The 26,753-nt window shown below is 44.2% G+C and overlaps 1 protein-coding gene across 1 annotated transcript in view; it reads right to left on the reverse strand.

The window, feature by feature from the left end:
- Nucleotides 1–7,304, reverse strand: part of TRIB2 (tribbles pseudokinase 2) — a 31,395-nt gene extending 24,091 nt beyond the window's left edge. Inside the window, exons 1-2 of the mRNA XM_056856298.1 lie at nucleotides 7,031–7,304; nucleotides 383–675 (exon numbers count right to left, since the gene is read on the reverse strand). Of these exons, the coding sequence (XP_056712276.1) occupies nucleotides 383–675; nucleotides 7,031–7,300 (563 nt within the window). The 5' untranslated portion in view covers nucleotides 7,301–7,304. The remainder of the gene's footprint in view (nucleotides 1–382; nucleotides 676–7,030) is intronic.
- Nucleotides 7,305–26,753: the final 19,449 nt, after the last annotated feature.

A 26,753-nucleotide genomic window follows, 5' to 3' on the forward strand; every position in this document is an offset into this window, starting at 1 on the left:
TTCTCCAGGAGAAGCTGGCTGCTTTGGAAAGTGGAATCTATGGCATCATAAACCGTTGAGGTCCCTCCCCTTCCCAAACCCCACCCTTCCGACACTCCAGGAATTTCCTAATCTTGAGCTGGCAGCCCTGCCACAGGGTGGGCCCCCACACTGCATCCTACCTCCACCCGAAACCGCAACACCAGCCCCTATACTAAAAGACACTGTCATAACTGTAGGCTAGACCAAGGCAGAAGCATTGGCCATGCCCAACAGGGATACTTCCACTATTTCCCTTAGGCACGTAAGAAGAGAAAACTATCCAGCATTGTCTTAGATCTGTGGAAAAAAATGTCCTGTTTCAAACCCCAGCTATCTTCCTACAGGAAGTGCGGATTTTTACCTCTCTTCATCCTTGAAGATGAATTTCCGCAGCTTCAGATCCCGCAGTACCAGCCCACCGTCATGACAGTGTGCCACGGCAGACGCAATCTGATAGAAGAGCTTGGCCGCCTCCTCCTCCTTCAGCTTCTTGCAGGTGCGGACGAAGGAATGCATGTCCCCATAGCTCCTTTCAAAGAACACATAGGCTTTCGTCTCCCCGAGAATGATTTCGGTGATTTGGTTGATGCTATCGTGGGGAGGCAGGCAAAAACATGGCGCAAGCAACTCTTGGTAGCAGCCAACGTCAAACACCTGGGGACATAACAGACAACGGAAGAGAATTAAGAGAGAGAAACGGGCTCTAGCCGCCACACTGCTTTAGAGCTAATCAAGCTCATGACATTGCAGATGCTAAGATTGTAACAAGCACTTTTATTGACACCTATGCACCGCAATGGCTGGAACTACTTTCTTCTTTAGGACAGCTATTTCTTCCCCCTGCCCAGCAAAGTATGTTAGTTGGGAGGGGCTAGAGCACGCAAGAAAAAGTCATAATTAAATTAAGCAATAAAATGGCTCTCTACAAGTGAGAGGATTAAATCCACGACAATTTGGTTCTTATTCTGATATCCCATAATGATTTGATGGCCAGTGACACAACATTCAGTGACAGGAAGTGCAAGACCTCAAGAAATACAGAACAGGGTCCCCCCCCCCATCCTGTTTTGAATGCAGTTCGATCATGAACAGCAGGACAAACACACTACAGCTCTCAAAAGGACCTTAATATCTTATAAGCATATTACAATCCTTGTTATGCCACTATCTCAGCCTACTGTTATTAATCATTTACACTTTTTGTATTCCTTTACTCTCTTGGCAATGGAAGGAAGCCAATTTCACTTTCAGGCTGTCAGCAAGAAAAACAACGGAAAGCCATGGGCAGCAGCTTGAAAAGGCAAAACAGGGGCCATATTTTGAACTAAGCAAGGAATGAGGGAGTGGCAACGCTGGTTCCACCCACTGGATCATGCATATGCAAACTGAGACAAGGGCAAGCGCCTTTCAACTGCTCCCTCCAATGCGCTTCTGTTACATAACAGAATACTTGGCTTCCCCGATTTTGCTAGTTAGCCACTCATACAGAGGTCCGACATGGGACACGTCAGGAAGTAGTTACCTGTGTGACGCGACATGCACTCAGTGTCTCATTTAAATTGGATCATCACACTGCAGCGATGCAGAGCATCAGGAATTCTCATATTGCACAGGCAGGGACTATGCGCCCATAAGCATCCCAGTTAAAATTAAATGCTCAGTATGTGCAACGTCACACAGGAAAGCACTTCTAGCCCGACGGCACTGGGCCTGAGACACAGGCAAAAACCCACCCCTCTCCTCCACGAGCAGGAGCCAAGACTTTGAGTGTCTTCTCCCTGTGCACTTCAGCCGCTCACTCCCATTTCCTGTATCTTGATTTGGGCACAGGAATCAGAACTCAAGATGCATAAAGAGAACATTTTGCCAAACCTTCTCTTGAGAAGAAGGAAACTGGATCAATGAGGCCTTTGCCTGCATCTCAGTGAGCAGCTGCGACGTACAATAGGAAAAGGGCGGCAATAAAAAACCTGTTCCTGTATGGAACTGAAGTAGAAGTTCTGTGGTTGCTCACACAGGAAAGGGTTAAAGAGACCTCTGCCCACAAGCTGGTTTTCATGGGTGGAAAAGGCCAAGGGGCATAACTAGGGTTTACCAACAACCTGGAGAATTACTGTTCTGTCCCTTTAATAGGCTTAGCATGCAGAAATGGGCAGGGAACCTTTCCATGGAATAGGGGTACATAACGTCACCTGGAAAATAATATCACATTAAGGGTGCTTTCACACACACTTTCAATCCACTTTGCAACTGGATTTTACTATGTGAAACAGCAAACTCCACTTGCAAATGATCGCTACAATGGATTGAAAGCAAGATAACCCTCTGTTAAAGGGACAGGATGCTTTTTCTCCAGGTTGTTGGCAACCCTTGTTGATTAAGACTAGGATGGTGGACAGATGGGGACACCCTTTGGAGATGGAATAGAGCTTGCTTTTGCATACATTAAGATGTCAGTTGTGTGTTTCCATTGGATTATTATTGAGTTTTTAAAGGGTGCAGGGCTTCAAAGCGAGTGTGCCTTTAAAAAGCCAAATGCCTCTTTAACAGCAGGCACGTCACCTGTGTTCTTGTGAATGAATTGTAAGCTAGCAAAAAGCATGCTGGGAAATTCAAATATAAAAATGTTACACTAATCCAGTGATTATGAATGAATCAGTACATGAGACATTTAGAAGACATACAGATTCAAGGCAACAGGAAGGATTTCATTGAGAATAATGGTTGCATTCCAATAAGAAAGCATAACCAATGCAAGACACAGGCTTCCATTACTGGTAAACTGCATGCTTCAGATGTCTTTCCCCTTAAACAATGAAGGTCAAAAAATGGCAAAGCTGGATTATTATTAGAGAACACAGACTGACCTCATTGCACAAGATCAAGATAAAATGTGGTGATGCAGAAACATGACTGGCCTAGAACTTGCTCTCAATAGAGCATTTAAAAAAATGCAATGGAGGAAGCCTAAACTTGAGCAAAATATGCCTTAAAGTCATGTAATGATCTCTCCTGAGATGAAACAGTGCTTGTCTTGAAGATTTACAGCCTGATTCTAGGCACACTAATTCACAAATGAGTTCCATGGACCTGACACCTCAGCCACCACCTATAAAACTGCGGCCCTCATCAATAAGTCAGTTCAACAGTGCTTCTGCAAGAGTGGCATTCGATGGACATCTTCACCCCAGCTCTCCTTCAACCGTTTTAAAAACGTATGGAATCTATCCCATTTTCATCCTGCTCCCTTTCCCAGGAGCTAAGGTGAGATGCATGATTCTCCCTACCCTCAGTTTATTCTCAGAAACAACCCCGTGTGGTCATTTAGGCTGAAAAAGAGTTGACCATTCACGCATGACAGAGTACACAGGTTGGGTCCCTGCCCTGAATCAGATGCAAGACAGTCGCACGTGAGCTGTGGGTTCTCCTTAATTCCTGTGTATGTGGCGCTCAATCAGCATCAGGACCATGGTTTACAAGAAGAGGGTTCAAGCTTCACCGTTGCACTATTTCCTCACTCTAAAACAGTCCCTGGGGGTGCTATTTGGGGAGACCCTTGTGGCACCTGAGACATACGTGGGTTTCCCCAACAGACTCAACAGTATCCCCCCACACACACACACACATTCATGGGCAGTTTCAGGGTGAGAAAATGGTGCCAGGGAGGGAGACAAAAGCCCCTTCAATCATGTGTGCCATGGCCCTGATAATAACTGGGCACCAAACACACAACTGAGGAAAACCCACAAGTTGCATGTGACTGTGTTACGTCTGACACAGGGTGGGGACCCATTACTCTGTAATGGGGAAAGCAAAAGTATGGATTCAAACCCAGGTTTTCCCAGCCCTAGGCCAACACCCTAACCACACACCGACTCTAGAAATGGAGCTCTGCTACTTGAGCTGGTTAACTGGTTGGAGAGCCAGCGTGGTGAAGTGGTTAAGAGCGGTGGTTTGGAGCAGTGGACTCTGATCTGGAGGACCGGGTTTGATTCCCCACTCCTCCACATGAGATGCAGACGCTAATCTGGTGAACTGTGTCGGTTTCACCACTCCTCCATCATGAAGCCAGCTGGGTGACCTTGGGCCAGTCACAGTTCTCTCAGAACTTTCTCAGCCCCACCTACCTCACAGGATGTCTGAGGTGGGGAGGGGAAGAGAAGGTGATTGTAAGCCGGTTTGATTCTCCCTTAAGTGGTAGAGAAAGTCGGCATATAAAAAAACCCAACTCTTTGCTCTTCTTCTAATGGGCCTATTGACAAGGAAAGATCCCTGGAGGCATTTTGTGCCAGTACAATCTAATTCCAGTAGAGCAGAGGGACAGTACCTATCTCCAACAGGAACATAATTTTTTTGTGTGTGCAAACACTTCCAGTAGTATTGGACCAGAAGCTGCTGGAATAAGAACAGAGATACTCCCGCACGCAAGCCATGTGGAAAATGTAATGATCTACCAGCTACTGTAAAATAGAACCTTTGTTCTAATAAAAACCTACCCTAACAGTCACTGCTGAGATGCCATTTGATTGAAATCTCAGCTTCTTTAACCAGTACAGATCATGCCATGCCTTGCAACATCAACAATAAGGTAACTTGCTTAGTGTCATTGTTCAAACAGGCTCTCTTCTCAGTATCTACTCAAAAGAGATCAGTAGCCTAATGTAATTGTTTCCAGCACTGAGAAGTACACAGAAATCGGCTGGGTTCTAAAAGCACATAAAGCACACGGAGGGGTGCCAGCCAAAACAAATGAGCATGTCTTTGTGTATCTGACCCTCAGGCTTGGGGGAGAAATCCACAATGCTGTTTTCAGTAAGAGCAGAGATTACACCTCTGCAACACAAGGCAGTTTATTCAGAAGTGTAGACAGGCATATTAATGCGCGTATTACAAATTTACAAGTGGTGGAATTCAAGTATTTGTTGGGGGGGGGGCATATTCAGCTTACAATTATGGAGAATGCCTAATGACATCACCAAAACTTTAAAAAAAAGAACCTTCTTAGACTACTGAACAGCTGAAACACATTACAGCATCATGACAATGGAGGGAGATACGTTTATGCAAGCTTCAGTTTGGTTACGTGGTGTCTCTCTTAACCGCAAACACACTTTACAGTGTGTGCGTGGGGGGAGAGATAAGTACCAGCAATTTAAAAATTAATCACTGGTTTTGGAAAGATTTTGAAGCAAAAGAGCATTTTTTGCAAGCTTTCCGCATTTGCACACATAAGTCTCCAGACCTTCGGCTTTCAGCTGCCCTTCCTGTAGCAGGAAGCTAAGAATATTTTGATTTGCATCTAGTTTGGCAAAGGAGGGCATGCATTTTAAAACCACACACCGTTAAGCCAGTTTCCGGCACCTTGCAGTGGAAGTCCTGCAAGGTCAGAGGCTCTCTTTGACATGGTCAGGTATAAACAGCACAGAACTAAATCTTCATTAAGATCTGGGACTCATAACTCACAGGTGGCTAGTACATTTATACTACCCTGCTATGCAAGCTTTTTACGAGTAACCAGAGGGTGTAATTTAATTTGCCAACCACATATGAATCTAAATAAAAACATCCACTAGTCAACAAGACCGGCCAAGCGTTTGATTTATTTAAGGAGTGTTCAACGTGGCTAGTGTTAGCTCCACAGCCAACCAATTTAACTCCAGGAATCTGCAGTTTTTTTTTTTTTTAAGAATCCATAAATATATATTCTGGGGACCCACGCCAGCGTTTGAAAGTGGATATTTTCCCACACCGCCACTGTGCAAATTGCTCCTGCGAGGAAAACTCCAGCGGATGGAACACAAAGTCTGGCACCCCAGACACACTGGAAGAGTAACCACAGCGGTTTAGGAACAAAGGAAATCGGATTGCCTCCGACTGAATGGGAGCTGCTTCCCTCCACAGGCAAGCATGCGGACTCGCTTTCCCCACAGCACACCTTTCGGGCTGCAGCCAGGAGGCCAAAGCTTGAAACGGAACCAGAGTGACTCTGTTGTCTGTTCTCCAAATTAAAGCAGAAGACTGATACGCAACTGGGCTTTTAATTCTTGACAAAATGTGGAGGGTGGTGGTGTTTGCCAACAACCCAGAAGCATTCAGGGGCTTGCTTTGTTAAGATTCAGTGAGGAAATTCCATTTACACAGCTAGAACGGACTCACGTTCACTCAGAAGTAAGGTCAACTCAATTCAGCAGGGTTTACTCCCCAGTAAGCATGCCTGGGAGTACCGCTTAGACAAAAGCTGCCAGGCGGCCCAGAACGGAAGGATTTTACACAAGGGGCAAAAAACGCATGGGAGGTTTTGCCGCTCTCGAAATGCACATTTCCCCCAGCCACATTCTCAAAACTCAACAATGAGCCCCCATGCAGAGTCCTGAGAATTTGAATGGGGGAAACGTGCATTTAGAGAGCAGCAGATCCAAGGCAAAACCTCCCCTGCAAGGAAACCCGAAGTCACCACTATTGAAAATCAGCAAGGGAATTCCCACTTTGAATGAAAAGGAAAAAAAGAGGTTCTATTAGCGACCATCAAGGCATTCAGCACAACTCTCCCCTCCCCTCCCCCCAGTATCCCCTCCACAAGGCCTTGGCTCTGGGCCACCATTATAACGTGGCCATTGTCTGGAAAGTTGCTGAGAGCTCTTTAATTATGCAAGGCTGGGGGGGGGGAGTTTGCTTGTTTAATTAATTTCACACCGTGCCTAAATCAATGCTCGGATCCCTTTTCTCCCCTTACCTTCGAGCAACCCCTCTAATAAATAAACTCGCTAGACAGAGGCCATTTATGCAGGGGAGGTTTGGCCTGGGATTTGCCGCTCTCCAGATGCCCATTTTTCCCAATCCGGATTCGCAACACTCAATAAGCCCCCCAATGCCGTTTGGAGAATTCGCACGGGGAAAACGTGCATCTAGAGAGCGGCAAACCCCAGGCCAAACCTCCCGTGCACCAATGGCCAGAGAAAGGCTACAAATCGAGAGAGGAGGGGGGGTGGGCAGGAAAAGTTGGGCTCACCTTGCAAACCAGTTCTTCCTCGCTGTGCAGATGCAGGGCTCGGAAGCTGCGGTCCCCTTCCAAAGGCTCCAACAGCAAGTGCTTCCCGATGCACGACACGCAATGCGACAAGCTGGGGGTCTCCGGCGGGCTGGGCGAGCCGAGGTTGGGGCTGAAGCTCTGGCTGGGCTCGGCGGGCCTCACCGACGAGAGGTCTTCGAAGTCCTGGGTTTTGTTCCGCGGCCGGCCATAGCGTGCGATGGTGATGGGGGTGGACCTGTGTATGTTCATGGGGATGCAGGGCTTGCAAAACCCCCCCGCCGAGGAGCTCTCTCCCCCCCCAAAGCACGAGCACCCCCTCGGAAGTCCTCGCCACGGGGCCAGCAGGAACAATGCCTTTGTGCCGGCCGCGGAGGGCAGGTTGGATCGGAGGGGGGGGGGGTGGTGGAAGCCCGAGGGATCAAGCAGAAAGAGAGGGAGGGCGAGGCAGAGGGAGATCAATGGGAAGGGGGGGGGGGTCTGCCCCGCGAAGCCGGTTCTAGCGGTGGGGATCTTTGTTTCTGGACAGCCCCCCAAAAGTAACTCGGGTTGGCAAACGTGCGCGCTTGCAAGCAACTCCGCTATTCGAAGCGAAAAGAAGGGGGGGTTTCCTCCTTTATTTTCTTTATTTTCTTCCCCCGATCAGCCCCTTCGGAAAAAAATATCGACACGGGTTTGTTGTTTTTTAAGAAAGAGAAAGAAAAGGTTAGGGGATCCGGTGCCCCAGACGATTGTTCTTGCTGCCTAATAAAGACGCGCACCAAAAAAAAATATTTCTCCCCCCCTTTTTTTCTTTTTGCCTACGTTTTAACTGTAGATGGCGTCTGAAGCTTTTCCCTGATCGCGAGGACCATCCAGAAACGGAACAAAAAAGAACGAGAGAGCATTTAACTTCAGAGGGTCAGCGAAAAAGCTCCACCGGCAATAGAGATGCGATTTGGTCATAGGGCTGGAGGAGGGTTTTTTTTTTCTTTTCTGTATGCTTTTTTTTTTTGCAGGCAGATTCCGGTTCCGAGGGATGGAGGGGGTCTCAAAACATGAAACGCGCCGCCGCCAGGAAGGAGAGGGGCACAAAGATCCACGCGCTGCAACGATGGGGTGGGTTATTGTTGCTGCTGCTGTTGTTGTTCCCTTTGATCAGACGCAAAGTGCAACCGAGGCCAGGAAAAGATCAATGCTCTCAGCTTTCCATGTCGTGCGGCTTAGTTTCCTCCTTCCTTCAGTTGTCATCCGACCTTGCAGTGCAATATTCGTGCAAGAAGGAAATATGCACATATATATATATATAAATATTAATATATATATATTAAAAAACGACAAATCAAAATGCTGCAGGCAGGAGCTCCCCGACGGTTTCTCCTTTGTCCCCCTCCCTCAACAGTCCTGAGACGCGAAGAATAAGAGGAGGAAGAAATGCAATCTCTTTAAATATATATATACATATATATATTTCAGGCGCTGGTCTTTATTCCTAGAGGAGGGGGGGAGAGGAAAGGGATGGCCGAGCCAATCCCTTTCAGCAAGACAGCATCTCCCCCGCCATGTATTAATAGCTACTTACGTGGCTGGGATTCTCTCCGGCTGCGCCTCGCGGCTCAATGTCAAGCGCGGCGGCTTGCAGAGTCCCTCCAGCACGTTTGCACGCCGAGCCCTGGGCGCAAAGGCTGCCCGACTACTGCCCACCTCTCGCCGCCGCAGCGCAGACTGGCTCCGAGGGAGAAAGCCCGCCTCCCACCGAGCGGCCCTCCTCATTGAGCCAAGGAAACATCAATCAGGCGAGCGGGGCTGCCAACCCTGCCCTTCCCCACCCCCACCCCCTCCCTGCTTGCCGCTCACTCAATGAGCCGGGCTCAGTGTAAACAAGGCGAAATATCCTTCCGCAGTCCTAGAGCTGCTTTGTGAGCGGCGTTTGGAGCTGCTGCTGCTGACAATGCGTGGCGTTGCGCTGACCCTCTTGTTTGCGTTTGGCCCGAGTTCCTTTATATATATATATATTTTTTTTTTTCTTCCTAGCGTGGCTGGGAAGTTTGCAACGTTGCACGCTGAAGCCGAGCTCCCTGCCCCTCCGCCGCCGATTTATGAATTAAACCTGCATTCCTAAACGTTCTTTTCCCTAGTTTGCAAGCGGCGGCCTCTCCCTCCGCCCTCCCCCCCTATCTTTTACAATGGATCTCGTGCTCATTGCAAGGTCGCTTAAGTCTCCTGAAAGAACAGGCTGAAAGCAGAGTCTGCTGCGCGTGGTGCTAAAAGGGGAGTTTGTGGCAACTGCGGGAGGCAGGGCCCCTGTGGCTTTGCGGCCTTGGAGAGTTACATGCTGGAAGGAAAAATCAGCAAGCGTGGCTTTTTTTTAATTTTTGTGTGTGTGTGTGTGTGTGTGTGCAAAGAGAGCAGTTTCATGTAGGGAAAACTTTTTTGTTGCAGGTGAATTCCGGTTATCGCGTTTTAATCCTCCCTTGCTCTAAGTAGCTCACGGAGATGTGTGTGTGTGAAATGCCTTCAAGTCGCAGCCGACTTAAGCGACTCCTTTTGGGGTTTTCATGGCAAGAGACTTACAGAGGTGGTTTGCCAGTGCCTTCCTCTGCACAGCAGCCCTGGACTTCCTTGGTGGTCTCCCACCCAAATACTAACCAGGGCTGACCCTGCTTAGCTTCTGAGATCTGACGAGATCAGGCTAGCCTGGGCCATCCAGGTCAGGGCAGCTCACCGACATACACTATCACAAAAGGTGGTAAAGCTGGATAGAGCCGAATGGGCGTATTTTAATTTCTTAATTTTTGTATTTTTTTTAATTATTCTGGTTCTGTATATTTTAACCTGTTGTTGTATTGTTATACTGTTTTAGATTGTAATGGCCTATGGTCTTATACAGTAAACTTGACGGAATTATGCATGGTAGTTAGGGTTGCCAACCCCCAGGTAGTAGCTGGAGATCTCCTGCTATTATGACTGATCTTCAGCCAATAGAGATCAGTTCACCTGGAGGGAATGGCCGCTTTGCCAATTGGACTCAATGGCATTAAAGTCCCTCCCCTCCTCAAACCCCGCCCTCCTGAGGCTCCACCCCAAAAATCTCCCGCCAGTGGCAAAGAGGGACCCGGCAACCCTAATGGTACTTTTCCTATTTTACTTAACAACAACTCTGTGTGTTAAGTGACGTGACGTTGCTTCCGACTCATGGCGACCCTGTGAATCAATGTCCTCCCAAACGTCCTATCTTTAACGGCCTTTCTCAGGTCTTGCAAATTGAGGGCTGTGGCTTCCTTGATAGACTCAATCCATCTCTTGTTGGGCCTTCCTCTTTTCCTGCTGCCTTCAACTTTTCCTAGCATGACTGTCTTCTCATAATATGACCAAAGTACGACAGCCTCGGTTTAGTCATTTTAGCTTCTAGGGTCAGTTCAGGCTTGATTTGATCTATAACCCAAAGCTGCTTAAACTGTGGGTCGCAACCCCATATGGGATTGCGTAACTAAATGTGGGGTTGCGAAAAATTTGGCAACAGTAAATGGTAAAATTATATGTATACCAAAGAATTGTTTAAAAATAAATTTCTTTTATGATTTATTATCAGTAAATATTTTATTTGTACACCTATTTTATATACCAGGGGTTGTGTAAAAATTTCTCGGGCGAAAAGGGGTTGCAAGTGGGAAAAGTTCAAGAAGCCCTGCTATAACCCACTGGTTTGGGTTGTTTTTTCCCCCGCAATCCATGGTATCCGTAACACTCTCCTCCAACACCGCAGTTCAAAGGAATCTACTTTCTTCCTATCAGCTTTCTTCATATATATATGTGTGTGTGTGTGCTTTATATATACTTTATATGCATAGCCAGAATGTAATTTTAAACAATATATTTTTTAATAATTTTGTGTACATTGAATCATCAATGGCGCTGCTGAGGGCTTGCGAGTAATGCCTGCATGCCAGCTCAAAAGGTCCGGTTTTTTGATCAGTCTGGATATCAGATGTCCGGATAAGGGATACTCAACCTGTAGTACAATTTGTATCCCATTTTTCCTTCAAAGAGCTCAGGGGTCTGTGTGAGGGTCTCCCCCTCCTCTATTTCATCCTCGTAACAACAGTCCTGTGAGGTTGTTACAGAGAGTCAACCAGTGAGCTTTAGGGCAGAGTGGGGCTTTGGACCTGGATAGTCCTAGCCTGGTGCTAGGACTGTACCATACTTGCTCTCACAAGCCAGTGGTCTGGCAAACCTAGCTGAACATTTACATGTCTATCCTAGCCTGGGCAGAAATAACTAACTCATATTTTTAGACCTTCCATGTGAGTAACAACTCATGGAAATGAGAATACTTAGCCTCTAAGAGTTAAGTGGGATCCAACCGGCTTGTGTGCTAGCAATTTGGGCTAAAGCTGTTGAGAATAGAAGACACAAGCAAAAGCCATAATAGTGTTATATGTTGCTGCGAAGAACTGTCCTAGAGTGTATTTCAAGGAGCCACTTAGGCAGGTGGTAGCATGAATGAATCTGCTTGTGGAAAGAAAGAGGAACAATATCCTAACTCCTACACTATTTGTCTGCATAAATGGTACAAGATCCGCCCTTTCCACTGCAGAGAATAGTGTAGGAATGTGTGTGAGAATGGCATAACATTAAGGCAGATTCTTCTGATTAGTGTCTAAAGAGTTTGGCCGAACCTGCGTTCAATCCTGGCTGAAACAGGGAATAAAGGAGGCTAAAGCGATCATGCGTTTTCGCCCATAGTGTGCACTTCTTTCCACTCATCTTGGATTTGAATTCGTCATTTAAATGTCTATAAAAATTGGAAGTTGTTCAGAGGTAGGTATCTTGTGATAATGGTTGTATAAATAGGCATTTAGTGGGTACCCTTGCAACTACCAGTTGCCCTTACATGAAGATAAAAATTGTGAAGGTTTTTGCTATTCTGCTGAACTCAGTTGTGCTGCTCTGTAGTGGTCTAAACATGCAGCAGCATGTCCTACTGCAGGTGATTTTTTGAAATGTTCAATACATTAATAAAAATCTGATAAATGGATGATTTAGATAGCCTGTAAAGAGCCAGGCTAGAACGCACCCCCCTTGTTTGCAGAGTATTTTTACCTGGGGCAGCTTTATAAATGTGACCTTCCACACTTCCAGTCTGAAATGGCACTGCGAGGATTGCCAACTCCAGGTTGGGAAATTCCTGGAGGTTTGGGAGGAGAGCCTGGGGAGGGCAGGATTTGGCGAAGGACCTCTGCAAGGCACAATGCCATACAGTGCACCCTCCAAAGCAGCAATTTTCTCCAGGGGAAATGATCTCTATAGTTTGGAGATCAGTTAGAATTCCAGTAGGTCTCTAGGCCCCATCAAGAGGTTGGCACCCAAGGTACAGCCCATTCTACCACCTCATTCTGCTGAAAGTGAATTGGCTTTTGTTCTAAGCATACTTACATGGAAATAAGTCCCTCTGAAATCCACAGGACATACTCATGTGAAAACATCTTTAAAGGCATGTAAAAGCCTCTATTGCTTGTAATAGTTAAAAGGCACCATTCCGTGTGAAATATATCATGCGTACTCTAGGAATGTACTTATTATTTACTTCATTTATACCCTACCTTTCTCGCCAACAGGGACCCAAAGTGGCTTTCATTGTTCTCTCCTCTGTTTATATATTAAAAAAACATTCATTGCAGAGATGTACTTATGTTAAACGAGGTATTGGTAATAATGGACAGCCTATCAGAGACATTTGTCTAGGACCAGATCCTGCAATGAACTCAAAAGCCATCTGTTCCTATATCTAAGGCAATACTATTATAAGACATAATACCATCAGAATCTCATATCCCTGGCTAATGAGATATGTGCAACAATTCTTGCTGTCTACATAGCACAAAGCGGTCACACAAATTTGATATAAAAGTTGGCAACATTCAGAAGAATGGCAGAACATTTTTATCTACAGGGGCATCCGAGTGTTGATCTTATCTTCATCATCCTTCAACAAAGAAACTCCAAAATGAGACCGATGGGATTAGAATTTATCAACTGTGTTAACCAGGACATTTCTTACATGCTACTGGCATCAAATTGCTTAACACAGCATTCCAAAAGCTGGGCACTGGGGACCCCTGGGGGGGTCCATAAAGGTACTCCAGAGATTATTCGAGCCCTTGGTAAGGAAAGTACAAGAGCCCTTCTCATGCACTTCTGGCGAACATGCGACTGGAGCCCTCATAGGGATGGGGACAAGGGCTCTGCCTCATCCTCCCCCTCTGAACTTTCAGATCAGTTCAGAGCACTCCCCACAAAATTTGCTGCTTGGTTATTGGGATATTCATGCCAAGCAGGTTGGGGTTTTTTATAAGGTGCCTCTACTTATGAGGTGGTGATTTCCATCAATTCTCCCTCCCTCTGCAGATCCTCTCTAAGCTACAACTGAGGGTACAGTCTCTCTTCCTCTGACTCTGAGGCAGGGTGACATATGAGTATTAGGACTGGAGAGCCTCCCCAGAAAGGTGCCAATACTCAGTAAGGGTGAGTACTGTCACAGAAAAAGCCCTGGTGCCAAGGAAGCTGTTCAACATGTGTTTATCTGCAGAACCAATAAAAATGTGGCACATGGAGCAGTGAAATATCAAAGAAAACCCTTGATAAAATGATGTATCTTCAGAAGGACAATCTATTATTGCTTCTTTATGAGAAAGCATATCCCGCAAGCCAATACGTATCAAAACTAGATGAGTAGCAAAATGCATTTTGGTTGGTTTTTACAAACTGTGAAAGCAATTTTCTTCAAAGCAGAAAGCATAGATTGGAATCCCTTTGAAAGTGCAGTAAATCTACAGGATAGATCAAGAGTTGCGAAGTTCCATGCTGGCAAGGTCAGTGCACCTTAATGAACTCTCAAGTGTATCTGGCTGAAGCAATGCTTTTGAACGAGCCAAATCAAGCTTCTACTGTCTGCACTTTACAAAACTCTGAAGACACTGCTTGATGCATCAATGCTATTAAACTACGATTAACTCAGGAGAGATAAGATGGTAGGGAAAGAGATTGACCACAGTATTTTGAGATGCACAGTATATTGAGATGCTCCACAGTATGCTGAGATGTTCCACCAGCCCAAATGTATTTGGTAAAGAAATGAGGTGGGCATGAGCGTTTTCACATAGACCCTTCTCTCGGCTTGGGCATATCAGGAGACCAGGGGTCATTGAGCCTGTGGGCACTTTTTGAATTTTGCAAATAGGGAGTGGGTACCACCACAAAATGGCTGCCTAAGGAGCTGGGACCAATCACAAATGGCTGATATGAGGTGCTGGGGCCAATCACAAAATGTTGGAAGGTTGCAAGCCTCCTATGAGCCAGCGTGGTGTAGTGGTTAAAAGCAGTGGTTTGGAGCAGCGGACTCTAATCTGGAGAACTGGGTTTGACTCCCCACTCCTCCACATGAGCAGCGGACTCTAATCTGGTGAGCTGGGTTGGTTTCCCCACTCCACATGAAGCCAGCTGGGTGACCTTGGGCTAGACATAGCTCTCTCAGCCCCACCGACCTCACAGGGTGCCTGTTGTGGGGAAGGTAAGGTGATTGTAAGACACTTTGATTCTTCCTTAAGTAGTAGAGAAAGTCGGCATTTAAAAACCAACTCCAGCCGCTGCTTCTGGAATGGGTACCCCCTACAGTCAAAAAAAGTGATGCCTCCTTGGTGCTTCTGAGCCACCTTCTGTTCCAAGGAAGTAGAGGAAAGCCGGAAATGGCTCTTTGCTTTGGGAAAGAAGCAAATTGGTGCCAGGAAATCCATTGGCAGGCACCTCATTGGGGACCACTGTAGTAACTAGACAGATGATCGCATAGGAGCCATTTTCAAACTTTTGTCTAGAGTTGCCTCCATTGTTTATTTTTTTCTCCCCTGGTAAGGTTATCATACCTTTAACATGGCATATTCATCTGTTCAAATTCTCTATTGCTATGCTGGGAAGCCATATATTCTGCATTTCTGTGTGACTTGCACATGTACCAATAAAGGAGTCCTTCTACAAACAAGTGCATATCCCAATTCCATGGAAAACCAGCTGGTACGAGGATAGGCATTGAGCATTGCATCACCTTGGACCCAGACATCCTGCCTCTCCCTTTAAATTCCTCAGGGTACCAGGGTTCCATTGCTCCTCCTGTCTCCAGATGATTTTGTCCCACGGATTGCGAGGGATGAAGAAGAAGGGTGGGAAAAGGAACTGAAGAAGAAATGGAGTGGGAAGTGTAGCCTCATCCACACGCACTGCCTGGAAGCATATAAACGGGGCAACCGTATAATTTTTTTTTTTAAACCAAGCAAGCAAATTGCTATACACTGTGTAGCAAGAATTAATAAAAACCGTGATTACCCCTCTCCTCCAAATCTAAATCCAGAGGATGTTATTGCATAAAAGTGTGAGATTTAAAACTATGCTAAGTAAACAAAGATGCAGTGCGCACAAAGCAATTTAGAGGTGTTGCAGCCAGTGAAATGGGATGTAAAGAGCAAGCCCAGCATTTCAGGAAAGCACTGCCTGTTGTCTATGTTGTATGGGGACTGTGAAGAAAGAAAGCGATGTGCTGAAGTGGCAGGGGATTGTTGTTGCCCAATTATTTTCTGTAGCCAAGGTATTTTCAGCTGACAAGATGGTATCCTGTCACCAGACCCGCATTTACTTCTACTGTGATGAGTGCGGAAAAGATCTCAAGGATCTGACAACAGTCATGGAAATATCTTACAATGTACTTCACCTAGCAATCTCAAGGATAACAGCAAGACTCCTTACACATGGAATTGGGGGGGGGGATCAAACTCTTGCTTCAAGTAGATTTGTAAGGAGAATGCACATGCATCTGTCTTATACTGAGTCAGATCATTGGTCCATAAAGGTCAGTATTGTTTGCTCTGATTGGCAGCAGCTTTCGCCTGCTTCCTGACCCCTTTGACAGGATATGCCAAGAACTGAACCTAGGATCTTCTGCATGCAAACCAGATATTCTCCCACTGAGCCACATCCCTTCCCCAATACCTTATGTGGTCCAGGATGCTCTTTTTCATTATAATTGCTTCTCTTTTGCTTTCTCTTCTGCACGAACAATGATCCACCATTACAGAAGGAGAAATACTTTAAAGGTGATTTAAACCTATAGTGTAGGAAAACCCTATGGACCTGAAGCCTGAAGCCATTGGTGGCAATCCTGTTTGACTCATGCACATGCAGCAAGGTGCTGAAGAGGTCTATTTGGAAGGCAACTTAGCCCCATAATAACACTTTCCTTGTTGGCTGCTGCTACTCTCCCCATGTGCTTCACTTTTTTGAATGCTCAAGTGTTCTAAATCAAAATTTACAACATTTTGCACATGAGCATTCCTGCACAGCTGTCCTTGTCCCACCATTTCTCATCCATCCTATCCAGTTAACAGAAAATATATATATTCACATACAAAAGTGGTGTTTTCCTGAGCCTGTTCAGGAGCCTTGGGGGAGCTGCTTGTCTATCTAGTGTTCCAGCTGTAGCTAGTTTGCCTGCCTGACTCTCAGAGGCTAGAATGTTCATGTTAATTGAATGTTCTAAATTGGTTCACAAATGCTTTACACATTTTTTGCACTGCTTCCTGGGAACTGTAGTTCAATCTAGTAAATTCTGATCATTCACCAACATGATAAATGCTGCTGACTGATTAATATTGTGAATGGCTCAGGTGCCACTGCCTTAAATGTTATAAACGTAGCTGTTTTGAAATGATGCATGATCTGCTCATGATGACTCTGGGGCATAGGTAAGCCCAGTAAGCTCATACATTTTGAGCATGTGCAAAGCCAGTCAGCCGCCATGCTGAATGCCATCCTTGCACAGTCTCTAAACTATTTGAGATACTGCATGTCTTAAGTTGTGGACAAACCATTCATGCAGTCATCTGTGTGGTCAGCTTTAGAGAAATGAGGATTGCAAAAGAGGTAAGTGTGATTTTTTAATACTGTGTTCGCCATGCTGAATGCCATCCTTGCACAGTCTCTAAACTATTTGAGATACTGCATGTCTTAAGTTGTGGACAAACCATTCATGCAGTCATCTGTGTGGTCAGCTTTAGAGAAATGAGGATTGCAAATGAGGTAAGTGTGATTTTTTAATACTGTGTTCGTTAAAATCAAATCTTTTCTGGCTACACATTTCTGGCTAATGACATTTGGAAATAATTGAATTTACTTCCAAGTAAACACTGGATCTAGGGTTGCCCACCTCTAGGTGGTGGCTGGCTATCTCCCACTATAACAACTGATCTCCAGGAGACAGAGATCAGTTCACCTGGAGAAAACAGCTGTTTTGGCAGTTGGACTCTATGGGCTTATACCCCACTGAAGTCCTTCCCCTCCCCAAACCCCTCCCCAAATCCTCGGGCTCCACCCCCAAATTCTCCAGGTATTTCCCCACCTGGAGCTGGCAACCCAACTGGATCAGACTACAAGTGTTGTTTTGGCTTCTGTGCGCTAATCAAACAGACGAGAGAGCCATTTTTTTTTAAAAGGATGTTTTGAGGTGCATTAAAATTTATTCCTCCTTCTGTGTATGTTTTTATTCCGGTTGTAACCATGGGATTTTTGTAGATGCTTCTGTTCTGTTTCATCCACATACTGTAATTATTCACTGTTTGTATTGTTGTCTTCATTTCTAGACTTCATGCTGAGCATGTCTTCCTCATACTCCCTTGCAGGCAATAAAAAGGCAGGAAGGATGCTGAATTTGATAAGGATGTTCCAGAGTTTATCCCACTGATATTCATAAGTCATTCAAGAGAAAGAAATCTCCCCTACAAGGCAACTAAAACTAAATAAAACAATATAGAATTACAGTAATACGCTTTGTTTTGCCATTTTTTTGCCAGGAGTATTGAAGAAATCAGAAGGAGATTGAAACCGGGAAGGGCAGCCATGAAGGAGCTAGAAAAGATTCTAAGTAGAAGGATGTCTCACAGGCAACCAAGATCAAGTTAATTCATGCCATCGAATTTCCTATTACTATGTATGGGTGTGAAAGCTGGACAATGAAGAAAGCTGATAGGAAGAAAGTAGATTTCTTTGAAATGTGGTGTTGGAGGAGAGTGTTACGGATACCGTGGACGGCCAAAGAAAAACAAATCAGTGGGTTATAGATCAAATCAAGCCTGAACTGACCCTAGAAGCTAAACTGAGGCTATTGTATTTTGGTCACATTATGAGAAGACAAGAGTCACTGGAAAAGACAGTCATGCTAGGAAAAGTTGAAGGCAAAAGGAAAGAGGAAGACCCAACAAGAGATGGATTGGCTTGATAAAGGAAGCCACGGCCTTCAGTTTGCAAGAACTGAGCAAGGCTGTTAGATAGGATGTTCTGGAGGACGTTGATTTATAGGGTCGCCATAAGTTGGAAGTGACTTCTCGGCACTTAACATACAACACACATTGAAGTAATGAAAAGGATTAGATACCTAACAGTGAAATAATAAAAAAAAACTTCCTTGTGATTAAGCCCCATTTAACAGACCTGAGTAGGTTCTGCATAAACCTGCTTGGGATTGTTCTCTAAAGCTACTTACAGTTATGAGTTTTTATAATTGTTTCATTTTATATTGCTTTTAGAAGAAGAAGAAGAGTTGGTTTTTATATGCCTGCTTTCTCTACCACTTAAGGGAAACTCAAACTGGCTTACAATCACCTTCCCTTCCCCTCCCCTCCCCACAACAGACACCCTGTGAGGTGAATGAGGCTGAGAGAGTGTGACTAGCCCAAGGTTACCCAGCTGGCTTCATGTGGAGGAGTGGGGAAACAAATCCAGTTCACCATATTAGCCTCCGCCGCTCATGTGGAGGAGTGGGGAATCAAACCCGGTTCTCCAGATCAGACTCCACCGCTCCAAACCACGGCTCTTTTTTTTAAATAAGATTTTTATTATTTTTCTTCATTTAATACAAGAAAAGAAAAGTAATAACAATTATAGAATATAATGACTTCCCCTCACTTCTCTCCCATCCGATAATTAATTGTATATACTTTTGATTACACATTTTAATCCCTAAATTATATTAATTAATATATTATTATCTTATCTTGACTATAGATAGTATTGCTAGAATCTTAATAGAATCGATCTACCAAATCTATAATAGGGATTAAATCAAAGAATATCCTTTAAACGATCCCATTGAAAAATAATTTTCACAGTAAATTCTCCACTCCTCCCATTCTCCCCAAAATTGTTCATTATCAGTCTGGTTTATCAAAGCTGTAAGTTTCGCCATCTCTGTCAGTTCCATCATCTTATTTATCCAATCTATTGTCGGCAACTCGACAGTCTTCCATTTAGTTGCAAATATCACACGTGCAGCCGTGGTGGCATATATCAAAAAAGTTCGATGAGTAGAAACAGTATCTGGAATCATACTTAGTAGCATCATTTCAGGTGTTTTAGAAATATTTTGTTGTAAAATCCTCCGTATTTCATTATAAATCATCTCCCAAATTTTTTTGGCTTTTTCACAGGTCCACCAAACATGATGAAAAGAACCTATGTCTTTGTTGCATTTCCAACAGTTTGGTGACATTGAAGGAGATGATTTTGCAAGTTTCTTCAGTGTTAAATACCATGTATACATCATTTTATATACATTTTCCTTTAATGTTTGCGAGGATATAAGTTTCAAATCTTTTGTCCATAGCCTTTCCCATTTCTGCAACATTGTATCATGTCCCAGCATTTGCGCCCAACTAATCATAGTAGGTTTTATCCGTTCTTGTTCACAATAAAGTTCTAACAATAGTTTATATATCTTAGATATAAGATGGTCATTTGTATCCAGTAAAAGTTTTTGTAAAGTTGATTTTGTTCTAAGAAATCCTGTTTTCAAATCCTGTAAATAAACCGAATGTATTTGATAATACTGGAACCAAGATAATAAGTCTTTAACCTCTTCATAGTCTTTAAGTGAACATGTTGTGCCATCCCATTTCAAAAGATCCTGATAAGTTAAAAACTGGGCAGGTCGTAGTGGGTGCAAAGTTAACATCTCTTCTGCTGAAATCCATAGTGGTGTTTTTACTTCTAACAATTGTTTATATCTAGTCCACATGATTTAACCATGTGTTGCTGAAACGATGCATGCATTTTAACTTTGTTATATCACAAATAACCATGCCATCCACCCCAAACCACTGCTCTTAACCACTACACCACGCTGTGTTTTTATAATTGTTTTATTTATGTTGTAAGCTTCCCTGAGTTCCGCTAGGGAGAAAGGCAGCTAATAAATGTTATAAATAAATAAATAATGCAGTTGTCTGTGTTGAAAGAAAACTGACTGCATAGCATTTGACCATGGCAGAGCTAGTGTGCTGTAGCAGTCTGAATGTCAGACTAGGATCTGGGAGATCCAGGTTCCAATCCCTACCATGCCATGGAAGTTTGCTGGGTAGCTTTGGCCACTATCAGTAGGGTTGCCAGGTCCCTCTTCATTACTGGTGGGAGGTTTTTGGGGTGGAGCCTGAGGAGGGCGGGGTTTGGGGAGGGGAGGGACTTCAATGCCATAGAGTCCAATTGCCGAAGCCGCCATTTTTCTCCAGGTGAACTGATCTCGATTTGCTGGAGATCAGTTGTAATGGCAGGAGATCGCCAGCTAGTACCTGGAGGTTGGCAACCCTAGCCAGCAGCCTAACCTACCTCACAGGGTTTTTGTGAGGATAAAATGGAAGAGGACAATTATTACATTATTATGGCTACATTGAGCCATATAATAACTACATTATTATGGCTGCATTGAGACATCATGAACAAACTTTGCACAGACTCAGCGTATGGCTATACTTATGTATTTGTTCCCACCTCCCTTTGAGCATGAAGCACAATGGAAGGATTCTTGGTTTCTGAAATCTTGACTCAAACTCTAATTTGCCATGATGTCTGAATGCAGACACCAGAGGAAATGGAAATTTATTTTTCTCTCCACAAACCCGGATTTTAAATGTAGATGTTTAATGGAGGAAAGTAGAAATTAAGACTGTCAGAATCCTTACAGAAGTGTCGGATATTAAACTGTTTATTTTAAATATAAATGCCATAAATACATCCTTTTGAAAAAGAAAGAGGCCTTATAATTAACGCTTGACTGCCAAAATGATGCAATAGTAAATATAGATATGTACAAACTACGCCCAGTCTAAATAGCGAAGTCTGCATGCTACAGCTTGCCAAACAGGGACACTGGCTGAATTCCAGAACAAGCAGGTTCCAGAACAGCAAAGAGTCCAAGAATGACCAGCTATCTGCCAAAGGATTTTAATTCCATGAGCTGAGAGCACCAGTGACCTAGCAGAATATAGTGTGGCTCAAAATAGCCAGAGAATGAATTCCTGTACTAGCAATGCAGTATATAGCTTTTATGTATTACAAGGGTTCCCAGTCTTGTTGAATCTGTGGAACTTTTGAAATTTTGAGGACAGGGAGTGGGCCCTGCCATAAAATGGCTGCTTAGGGGTGTGGGGGCCAATAGCAAAATGTTGGAAGAACTAGAGTTGGTTTTGATATGCCAACTTTCGCTACCACTTAAGGCAGAATCAAACAGGCTTACAGTCACCTTCCCCTGCCCACAACAGACACCCTGTGAGGTAGGTGAGGCTGAAAGAGCTCTTAAGAGAACAGTGACCAGTCCAATGTCACTCAGCTGGCTTCATGTGGAAGAGTGGGGGATTGAACTCGGTTCTCCAGATCAGAATCCACCGCTCCAAACCACTTCTCTTAACCACTATACCACACTGGCTCTCAGGAAGATTGCAAGCTAAGCATCCTCCTATGCAGGAGGCAGTTGTTTCTCTTGGATTCTTCTAGGGTTGCCAACCTCCAGGTACTGGTTGGAGATCTGCTATTACAACTGATCTCCAGCCGATAGAGATCCATTCACCTGGAGAAAATGGCTGCTTTGGCAATTGGACTCTATGGCATTGAAGTCCCTCCCCTCCCCAAACCCCACCCTCCTCAGGCTCCTCCCCTAAAACCTCCCGCCGGTTTCCAAGAGGGACCTGGCAACCCTAGATTCTTCTGAAGCATCTCCTATTCCAGTGAGCTATAGGGAAGCAAGGACAGGATGTTTTAGGAAAGAGATAGTTTGTTCAAGAAGCATTGGCACCATGAAGCTTACTGATAGGTGCCATGGTATTCATGTGCACCATCCTGGGGAATAACTGATGCATTGTATCCATCCACTCAACTGGATCTGAAAGCCAACATTTCTTTGGAGAGACTATTCACAGCAGAACATTTGCTGCACAGAGGTTTTCAGTCCATACCTGGGAGAGAGGCCTCTCCTGACTCGGGGCCTTTTCCACTGACACTCTGGTTGTGTCATAAATGCACAGTTGTTCGTTGTTGCAGGAAAACAGTAGCAGTCAAAGGGTAATTGAGTTTCACTGGGAAAGTGGGTTTTCTTTCTCTCACAAATGCGCCCATTGCAGTAGCAAGTGCTCTTCAGTCATAGGGTTGCATTAGCAGCACAGCCATATATTGGCTAGTGCTTGGGACATCATTACTACAAGGGACCCTTCCAGACTCCCTGCCCCTACTGTACTGTGATTTATTGGGAAAGTTCTGTTTTATTTTTTATTCTTTACAAAATAACTTTTACAGAGGCTGAGCATCGTACACATGAAGTACCCTCACAGCTCTTCAAAACAAAACAAAAATTATGTGCCAGCCCTTTGCAAGGATTAAAAAAGTTCTTTAGTGACTGCACACTCTCCTTTTCTACTGCAAGAATGGAAATCTTCTTTGGCGGGGAGGACTAGTGAATAAGCTATTCCTCCTCCCCCCCAGACCCCGCAAAATATACAGTAATGTTCTTCCTTCAGCTGGCATTTTCCCTACGTTTCCTCCTGTGTAGCATATGGCTTACTTTGAGGAGCAGCGAGTTGCATGTAATCTAAAGGACACAGGAAAAACTACACCCCAAAGATAAGATGGAATAAGATTTTTGTGCTCATTTTGCACCCATCTCAGATTATGCCCAGTGTTCCCACAGCACATTATGGGTCTCTTTGACACGTTACATTTTTGGAGTGTAAGTCTAAGGATATTTTTAAGCGCTCGTGGAAAATGGCAATGTGTTTTTTTGTCTAATTCGCATACATCCTTCAGGGTTCCTCATCAGAGAACCAGGATTGGTAAGATGTCTATTCATTTGCAAGACCTCGCTTCTGTTTTTACCCTGTAAATGTGTAGAACAGCTCAGGGTCCCATCCTAGAAATGCTATTTGATTCCTGTATCTTGAAGAAAGTTCAGTCAAACCCTTTGTTGTTTTGCTTAGAAGCTGCCAAGTTTCTCGGTATGTTCTTTGGAGGAAAACTGACTTCTGTGGTGTGGTGGTGTGGTAATTAACCAGAGTGCCCATTGAGAGGGAGTTTTCATGCAAACACTGCCAGGTTACAACTGTGTTGTTCCAACAGTGTAAGGTCACAGCAGCCTGGAACCCTGACAAGATGCACCACTGTGAAGTACAGTGTCGGGCTTCAGGGCCCTGCAGTATCTGCCCTTGCCATCACCTGAGAGCTTCTTCCAGGCAACAGAAAACTGTTGTTACAGTGTTTGCCCTAGAAAAAAAGTATGAAAATAGACGTTCTATGAAAATTTCAGTGGATCTTTCTTAGAACAGATCCATCTATTTCGCAAAAGGACAGGTCCGTTTTGCTCCCAGATAACTGAGCCAACGTGGGAGTATTGATAGCACACCTTGACAAACCTTCCTGTGGCTTCCAGTGGAAGTATTTGTACAGCAGCCTCCTTCCTTATGTACTTGGTTCAAACCTAACACAGCCTCAGGTTGCCTGCCACCTAGAGACAAAAACAAAACATCCTGTCTCTTCAACAAAAGGTTTAATGGGATATTGTTTACCAGGTGACCTTTGTGCTATGAAAATATTTAGTAGCCGATTTCACACATTAAGCCTTTGTTATAGGAGCCAGACATTTTTTCTCCAGGTTGTTGGCAACCCTATGAGGAAGTAGGAAAAGAAAGGAAAGGAAAGGTGAGATTTGCATTGGTGGACCCGTAACATTGGCAAAGTTATTTCAATCTAGATCCAAACTTCATTGTACTTTGGGATTAGTCAGTAATCAAATAGGAGAGGGGAGGAATCTCCCCTTCCATACTTCAGAACCACTAGATGCTTGATTAAAAATAGAATTTTATTTTGGGTGTGATTTTTTAAAAGGTAAGTTCATATAACTTCTGAAGTGACAACTTCCCCTAAATTCTGTTTTAACAAATAATCTCAGAAAGGAAAGAGAGTTGATGATACCTTTATATATTTTTGGAAGTCAGCATGAGACTTGGTTACAACACAAAGTGGTGTTGCTCCTTTTTCAGCTTTATAGCTTCCACAGCTAACATGAAAGGGATCGTCTATTTCAGGCAGAAAAGGCATGCTGGAAAGAAAACAAATAATCCAAAGAAAATAAGTCAGGCTTGGTTAGCTTATTTGAATAAGCAATACCCTCTTTTCGGAGATTAAACAGGAAAGGTCTCAAAGGGGTGGGGGAAGGAATATTTTAAAAGACCTCCCCTGGATGTCATTAAAGGTGGTTTTTCTGCAACCGTCAGACATAAATATGAAGAAACAACAACATTAATGAACACAGGCTGCTTGCTTTAGAGTTGGAGCTGCTCTACCACCACCTACCTCCCAGCTGCTGTTTTATATAATGAATGGGTTTTCATTACTAATGAAAACATTTGATACTCTCCTAAAGTTGAAAGGGAAAAGGTATTTTAAGGTAAACTGGTTCAATCTGTGAGATTTCTTCTGTGAGTCTTACATGGAAGCCACAACAGCTTCCTTGAGATGTAGATTGGGCCTGGGCTGCATCTGACTAAAATTATGGGCATCGTTACATATCAACGTTTTTATTTTGGAGCCTGATCACCTAAGAAGCAAACTACATGTGATGTTGAAATTTCGTAACTGTAACTCCCAGTCTTATTTGACCCTAGGGTTGCCACGAGGGTTGCCAGCCTCCAGATAATAAAGCAACCAAAAATCTACACCTCTGCACCATTACCTAAGGTTAGAAAATTAGTATAGAAACAGGCTGATAACAGTGTGTATTGACAAAAGTATATTGAATGTAACAAAGTGCTACCAAGCCAATTGCATATATACAACAAAGTATTTCTCAGTTCTGGGTGTATAACAATGTGCTAACAATCCAATTGCATATGTACAACGAAGTATTTCTCAGTCCTGGTACAGCAACAATCAATCCGAAGTCGATGTGTTCAAGTGAAGAAGGGTAGAAAGGGATACGATCGTTTCAATTCTTCCTCAGTCCCGTTATATATTGATATCAAAATGTACTCATTTCAATATAAGCTTCTGTAGCTTCAAAAATTTTTTTTAGACTTTTAAGCCTCACCCTTTTAGGGACAAAATAGCAACCATGTGTATTTTTTAGCTTATCTATTCCAACATCAGGATATCCATTGAAACAAGGTTGCGCAGACAAATTTACAGTTTTCACATTCCCAAATGGCTGCTACAACTTGCTGCTACAACTTGAGGCTTAAAAGCTTTTTTATATGCAGAAACGGGGCTGAAGAAGAATAGAAACAATCGTCTCCCTTGCTACTTTGTTATGAAGATTTCCCTTGCAACTTTGTTATGAAGATTTCCTCCCTACTCACACGTCCTTGAACTTGTGATACTAGTACCCCTGGTGGACTATTCATAGAGTATTGTATATAGTTTCTTGTCATTGTTTGTCATTTAATGCACCCAATACACCTTGTTATACACCAGCTGTGTTTAATTGGTTATACTAGCCTCTCCAGTACTCATTTCCTTACCGGTGGTATCAGTACAGAGGTGTTTATTTTGGTTGCTCAACTGCCAGGTAGTAGCAGGAGATCTGCTAATTCAACTGATCTCCAGCCGATAGAGATCAGATCACCTGGAGAAAAATGGCCGCTTTGGCAATTGAACTCTATGGGATTGAAGTCCCTCCCCTCCCCAAACCCCACCCTCCTCAGGCTCTGCCCCAAAAATCTCCCGGCGGTGGCGAAGAGGGACCTGGCAACCTTAAGGTGGTGGCAGGAGATCTCCTGCTATTACAACTGATCTCCAGATGATAGAAATCATTTCACCAGGGGAAAATGGCCGCTTTGGCAATTGGACTCTATGGCACTGAAGTCCCTCCTTCTTCAAACCCCGCCCTTCTTAGGCTCTTCCCCCCAAACCTCCCACCGGTGGCGAGGAGGGACCTAGCAACCCTATGTCTTTGGCATGGACTCAATGCATCTTTATCAGGCCCAAGCCTGCTCAGCAGAAATGTATGTTGAAATGACAAGTAGGGTAACCATACATAGAGGACAACACCCCTGTATTTCTACTAATTTTGTAGACAAGGAGATGAGAAAAGTGGCACATGCTTAAGTTCTATACAGAATTAGAGCAATCCTTTCAGGACCTGGGACTCACTTTTAACCTCCAGGCTGCAGCACAGGACCAACAGAGCTGCAAACTCAGGACAGAAAATAACATAATATCACAGTCACATGATAGGCAGAGAAGGGAGCCTTGCCAATGCCGAGACCAGGACCATGAGGAGCAGACCAAGGAATGCAGCATCAGGAAACCCAAGCTGTGCACAAGGAGGTGAATGTAACAAGGAGCTAAAAATGAATCTTCACCACATGAGCATCCT

This window comes from Euleptes europaea, chromosome 10 (assembly GCF_029931775.1).
Source record: "Euleptes europaea isolate rEulEur1 chromosome 10, rEulEur1.hap1, whole genome shotgun sequence".
Classification (NCBI taxonomy): domain Eukaryota; kingdom Metazoa; phylum Chordata; class Lepidosauria; order Squamata; family Sphaerodactylidae; genus Euleptes; species Euleptes europaea.